Raw genomic sequence first — 6599 nt, 5'->3', positions numbered from 1 at the left:
ATCTTGCTGGGATCCTATGACCCCAGCTGACTTCCTGCCCTTTGGGCAGGGGGCTGGACTCGATGATCTCCCGAGGTCCCTTCCAGCCCTGATGTGCATGAAATCTATGAGGTCCACTCCCAGCCCCCTCTGCCTAGTCTTGGCCTCCAGGCAGAAATTGTCTGCCCACCCCTTGCACGGTCACAGGGGAGCAGCTCATCTGGCTTCTGCTTGCCACAGTTTGGCGCAGACCACAGCAAAGCTGCTCCCATTGGGGCTGCCTGGCACGGTGGTGGCAGTGCTCCTCGAGCTGTGGGACCCCACTTCCCACTGCCGCATTGAGGTGACCCCCCAGCGGGATGCGGTGCACTGTGGGATGACATATGGGCTAGCCCCCAGCTAGCAGCCTTGTCCGCATGCTAGGGAAGTCATGGGGTTTGCCCTGTTTCTGCCTAGGCATAAATTGGGCCCCAAGTGAGCTCAGGAACGCGGTCACCCCTGCTCGGCCCCTGCAGCCATTCGTTCTCAGCAGAGCAGAGGCTTTCCCCTCCCCGCCCCCGAGGCAGCATTCTCCAGTCCCTGGGAGTCTTGCTCTAAAGCAAACAAAGGGGATCGTGGGGCCTGGGAAGAGTTGGAGGAAATGGAGCCCTTGAAGTGGGAGGGGAGAGACTTGCCCCTTGCAAGATTTTATTGAGATCGGGGCCAGGGGTGGCGATGGGAACAATCGCCCAGCAGAGGAAGTAAACAATGCTGGGGCTGCAGCCTCCCAACTTGACTTTGGCAGCAGAGACACAGGCCACATTATCTCATGTCCACTGCAGTCCAAAATACACTGATGGGGAAATGCTTCCTGCGCAGCCTTTTGCTTCGCTGCGAGCTAGAGGGCTGCTGGCCTGGGTAACAGCTCTTGTGTAACGTGGGCTGGCCTGTGGTGCTGGCCACTAATGGGCTTTTTTCTTGCCTCATAGTTTAAGCTTCCCAAGGAATACAGCTGGCCCGAAAAGAAGCTGAAGGTCTCCATCTTACCAGACTCCGTGTTCGACAACCCACTGCAGTAGAGCTGGATCCCCCCCGTGCCATCTGGGAAAGCCACGTGACTGTACATGACCCAGTGACTCACAGGCTAACAAATGCAGTACAGACTATTCCTGCACCTCGAAGGGAGGCCGCACAACCACTGCACACCCAGCCCAGACAGAACCGGACCACGTCAAGCCCCTTCCCTCCCCCCCCCGGCTCCCTGGAGCCGACTCCCTTGGAGCAGCTAGCGCCCGTGGAAGGGCAACAAATCGGGAGCCAGCGTGAGACCCCACTGCCTCGTCCGGCTGCAGAGCTCCCCTGCCGCAGCCCAGGGCATGGGTGCCTTATGCACCTCTGCACACATGCAGGCTGCCAGGTGTGAGCACATAATCCCCGGATTAAATGTTCTGTGCGCAACGCCAGGATCCCTTTGTTTGCTGAGCGCTCCTGCCTGCAGAGCTGCTCCTCCACACTCAGGGTTCTTCCTCTGTATAAGCAGCCTGGGCTTTGCCATGCGCTCAGCCCGTTGCTGAGAGGGGTGGCCCTGAATCACTGGCCATTTTTGCAGTGGTCTTGGGGCTCCAGCCCCAGGTTGAGGCCTTGAACCTTGTGGCTGGGGGCCAGCCAGGCTGCAGCTGGGTCTCAGAGCATAAGCAGGGCAGGCTGCACCTAGGCATGGAAGAGCGGGTCATTAATGGCAGCTTCATTGGCGATGGGCTGCAAACCATCACACTGGCCTGTTCGCTGCCAGGGTGGGGTGTTCTCTGGCCCCAAGGCGTCCTCCCGAGCTGGTGTTTCAGAGCAAATCCCTCTCCTCTTATTAGGTGGGTCCAGATTTCTTCCCTGCCCTTTTCGACCTTCCAGCTAGCACGGCTGCTTCTGTAGCTATGTGAAGAGGCCTTCAGTGATCCTAACGCCACTGGCGCAACAGCAGTTAACACTTAGTTACCCCTGATGCAACAGCCAAAACTCACATGGACCTTGTCATCATTTCTAGTTTCAGGTTCCTTTGGGCGGAGGGGGATTTTGTGAGTCTTCGCAGTGCTATTCAGGGCTGCTTGATGTTGGCTGAGGAGCAGCGTAGGAGCTAGGAGTTTGCCTAGGACTTGCTGGGAGGGGGTCCAGGTACGGCGGAGCTGGTGTTCCCAGGAGTGTCACTGGCAGATCTTGAGGGAGGCACACTCTGGGCAGAGGAGGGCTTTGCAACCATCTGGGTCCCAGCCCCATGCTGCTTATCAGCATGTCCTGGGTCCAGCGGAGAAGACAGGGACTCGATAACAGCACTTGAGCTCCGAGGAGCATCTCAGAATCCTGCTTCAAAGAGCACCGCTTCGAATGTGCACGTGCCAGCCAGCATATGGTGGCGATAGCCTTCACCTCCCAGTCATACTTGGCTGCAGTCACTGTCCCAGTTAGTAGTCTGTGTGTGCCCGTGCTCTCTCCTGCATCGTGGTCCCACATCCGGGGGCCCCGGGGCTAGAGATCACCCTGAATGTGTCCCAGCCTTGCCCCCGGATCACGGTGCAAGAGAACAAGCAGTTGTATCTGCATCCAGCAGGGCAATAGGCACGTGGGCAATTGGAGTTGTGCCCTTATTGCTGAGCTCACATGCGTGGCAGCCCGTAATCGCACCAAAAGAAGCAGATAGTTCGCATCTCCATGGAAAAGCAACATGAGGACAGTCAAGTGCTGCTGTTCCCAGGGATCACCAGGGGCAGACCATCGCTAAGCTCGGTGCCACTCTGAGAACTTGAAATTTCCTGCCCTAAGTCCCCTGGGGCCACATGAACCTTTCTACAAGGCAGCCAAGCAGGTGCCACATGTAGATGAAGTTCCTCCTCCTGGCCGGGCTCCTTACTTCCGCCTCTCGCACGCGTGTTGCATCCATGTTCATGGGTGGAGGTCGTGGCTGGACCCACCGTGTGCCTCAGACACTCCTGCGTGCTCCATGCCACGTCTGTAGATCAATCCAGCACATGTTGTGGTCAGGTGACGTGACCGGTGTCTCCATGTCCAAGACATTGCCTCGCAAGCCCTGTTCCTCCCGCCTTGCCAACAGCCCAGTCACGCTGTCTCCCGGGTGGACGCGGGATCCTCCTACATCATTTAGAAGCTAAAACTGTTGCTAAGAGGAGACTCTCCAGCCTGCTGTTGACCGCTGACCGGGCTTTGCAGGTGAGAGCAGCCTGCAACTCCAGGATCGCACTCCCCTCTCTTGGTTTTAGAGTAAGGAGGTTGCAAGTTGATCAGTATTTCAAGGGCTCTTCCCCCCATGGTCTCCTTTCCTCTTCTTCCGTTGAAGCCTGCAGCTGTGCCAAAGACTTGTTCAGTTGGCAAGAGACCTGGATCTCAAATTCCGATGTACTTGTAGCCAGCTTTTGTCTTGGTCAGTGGCCTGGAGGAGGGGGTGTGTGTGGAGAAAGAACCTCCTGGAGACTTTTCTTTTAACAAGTAAATGGTATAAAAAGGGCAATGCGCTGGGTGGACCCTGCGGGGGTTTTCCAAGCCGGGATGGCTGAGAACAGCTGCTCCCATCCTGCTGCCTTTGTAGATTCGTTAAGAGATCTGCGACCTGGATGCCACAGACCCCAAACGGGCACAGCTCGCGCTGGCCGGAGACGGCAATCAGGACATTAATGGCATTGGAAATGAAACGGCACGGCGTTTCTTCCTCGTTGAGGAATCCCTGCTCACCCGTCGTCTCCTCACTCCCCTGTCACGGATGCTGCAGAAGCCCGGCACCAGAGACCACCACGCTCGCCCTTCGAGCCCCGTGGGGTTGCACAGAGCAAGTGCCCAGCATAAAACACTACGAGCAAAGAAGGGATTTTAGTTTAATCTTCATTTAAGATTCACTGAGCAAGCAGGAGCATTCACCTGACGTGATGCTGTCTGTGAACTGTGGTAGCAACACAACGACAAGAGCAACGATGTGGTTTTTTCCGGCTCGCTCTGTAATTGCTAGCGGGGTTTGCAGAAGTTCCTGCTGCTTCTCTCCTGCCCCCAGGTGCAAACCTGCGGACTCAATAACTGAGGGAGCCCCACTCTTGTGTGGGTTGCTCCCTCGCTGAGACTGGTTGCCAGCCCCTGCCCGGGGAAACTCTTCCAGTGCCTCTGCTTTTGAGACCTTTCTCCTGATTTTCTTTTTCTCGGGGCTTTTGTTGCTAGGAAGATCAGGTGAAAAAGGACCTTCATTCCTACCCACTCTCTGTACCTGGTGTCTGCGCCCAAAGTCAGACCCGGCTTTGGGGCCTTGTAACTGCGGTGCCTTAGCTCTCATTTGAATTCAACTCCAGGAGCAGCTCAGCTGTAAAGCAGCAGAGCTGGCTCTTCGATGCCCACATTCCTCTTAATAACTACCACAAGAGCAGAGGGGAAAGGTTTCCCCAGAAAAGTTTCTAAATGTTGATGGCTTTGGCTCCGAGGCGTCGCATCCCGGCATCTGAAGCCTAATTTAGGTCATCAGCGCCCTTGCGGTTCTAGCAAGCTCAGTAGCAGCCGATTGCCTTTGTAACCTTGTCCTATAATCGCGGTGTGTGCTCGTCCTGGACCCCCTCCCCTCCTAAAGCTTCATTCAATGCAAGTCCACAATTTCAAATGGAAAGTCAGCCTGTAGTTGAGCACATCTTAGATGGAGCCCTGACCTGCCCTGTATTTCTCAGGCAATTAACCCGGCGTGTAATCCATGTCCTCATTTCCAGTGTGACTCTGTTTCTTCTGAAATTGCTTAGACAGTCGAATCGCGCCCAGCGGCACGTTCACCCAGGAGCTTCGTTTCGAGCTTCCCACCAAGGCGCCTGTTTCCTTTCCCCTGCCATGTGACGGGAGGTGGCCAAAGCATTCAGCAGTCGCGTGCACCTCGTTATTCCCGGCGGCAATTGGGAGTCCCTAATGACAGAGTGACATTGTAGCAGAGATCACCGCATGGTGAGGGGCGCGTTCAGAGCACACCATGAATCACCGGTTTTTTTAAATTGCTCCAAATCATTTTCTCTCCTTTTTTAAGGCGCTGTAAGAGCCGCTCTTTGCTGCTGATGGCTCCATCTGACAAGCGCGACTTTCTCCTCGCTGAACTCTGTTTTTTCCTAGCAAAGCTGGGAATCCAAATGGCTTCTTTGTTCCTTTCCCTGGGGCCCAGTGACAGCCTTGCTGAGTGCAGCTCCGTGAATATCGTCCTGCTGCAGAGCAGGGGCAGGTAGGAGGCTCCTATGGACGCACGCCCAGCTGCTCTTAGTTGCTGGATAGGGACGAGATTGGGGCCAGAGATATCTCCTGTCTCCGTGCTGGGCCTTAGATCCCTTTTACCTCGAGTGTCACCCGAGGCTCGCACCTGCATGGGCAAACGATAGCCCGGCTGGGGGCAGGAAGAGGGGGCAGGCAGGTGACTGTGTCCTCCAGGCAGAGCTGGAAGGTGCTGCCCTTTCATCCTTGTCCTTTGAATCTCATTCTGCGCTCCCAGGTTCGTGACCCACCTTCCCCCCTGCAGGTTTCTTCCCCGGGCCCAGGTACTCAGCCAGCAGCCTTCACGAGCAAATCCAGGCCCAAGCCTTCTGCCCGTCTTTGACAGTCCCGGTAGGTTCGGATGCAAGTGCAGTCAGAAGCAGCGAGCAGGGTGCATAGAGGAATGATTAGCCATATTCACACTCCAGATCGAGGAAGGGAGCCGGTTAAACCCCTTTTCTCTCCGATGCCCCAGGTCAGGTACAAAGGCTTTTTCCTTCCCTACCAAGCTACCTTTAAAGGGATAGAGCTTCTCGCTGTTGTGGATGACACTAGCCCTGTTCTGTTTTGGCCGCGCCCGGGCTGGATCACCTAGGCCATAACGAACGTTTCTGACGTGAGCGGACCCAGCCCGAACGCTGGCCGCCGGGGTTGCTCCCGCAGCTTCCAGCCAAGGTGAACCTTTTTGTAGTTCATCTGTTTTGCGCGTGTGTTTCTTACTAGGATCCTAAGGACGCTGCAGAATCGGTGTGGAAGGACCAGCGTGTCAGTCCTTTGTAGTTGGCCTTTTTCTTTTTTTTTTCTTTTTTTTTACAGAAGAGAGAGATGGAAGGTGAAACTAGCCGAGGCTTTGAACTATTTTCTATTAGTTTCTAATGTCGGTTCCTGCCCTGGCCTTGTGGCGCCGAGCGCGGCTCCCCCGCACGCGACTTTTGTAATATTTTTGTGACTCACTAAACGTTTTCTTTTCTCGTGTATTCCAAGTGCATTAAATGTATTTGCATAGCGGTGTCCTCTGCTCTGTGGCTGGCGTCCATGGGGTGAAATGGGGTTCACGGCGCTGCTCAGAGCAGCATCAAGGTACCTGCATGTCGATGCATTTCTCGTCCGCCCGCTCCTTCCATCCAACAAAGACCTGCCCCGTTTGGGGCACCCTCCAGCGGAGACCTGGATGTGGGGATAGCAGTGTGGGTGGCCCCGAGCACTCCCAGACACGGGACCCTGAACCGCAGGGGCTGAAGCCTGACTCGGGGCTGATCCATGTTCAATTATTAGCAGGTTAGACAGGCAGCAAAACTAAGCACGAGGACGGCTTCTGTCTACAGGTACCTCAGCCAAATCTCTCCCAGCATCTGTGGGGCGCACGTGTGTGTGCAGGG

The 6599-nt window shown here is 55.7% G+C and overlaps 1 protein-coding gene across 1 annotated transcript in view; it reads left to right on the top strand.

Moving 5' to 3' along the window:
- Positions 1–6225, top strand: part of SUFU (SUFU negative regulator of hedgehog signaling) — a gene marked incomplete at its 5' end in the record, with an annotated part of 123705 nt that extends 117480 nt beyond the window's left edge. Inside the window, one exon of the mRNA XM_019555489.1 lies at positions 948–6225. Within this exon, the coding sequence (XP_019411034.1) occupies positions 948–1037 (90 nt within the window). The remainder of the gene's footprint in view (positions 1–947) is intronic.
- Between the last annotated feature and the right edge of the window lie 374 nt (positions 6226–6599).

This window comes from Crocodylus porosus, unplaced genomic scaffold, assembly GCF_001723895.1.
Source record: "Crocodylus porosus isolate Cpor-Errol unplaced genomic scaffold, CroPor_comp1, whole genome shotgun sequence".
Lineage (NCBI taxonomy): Eukaryota > Metazoa > Chordata > Crocodylia > Crocodylidae > Crocodylus > Crocodylus porosus.
This window is presented reverse-complemented; position numbering and strand designations above follow the sequence as displayed.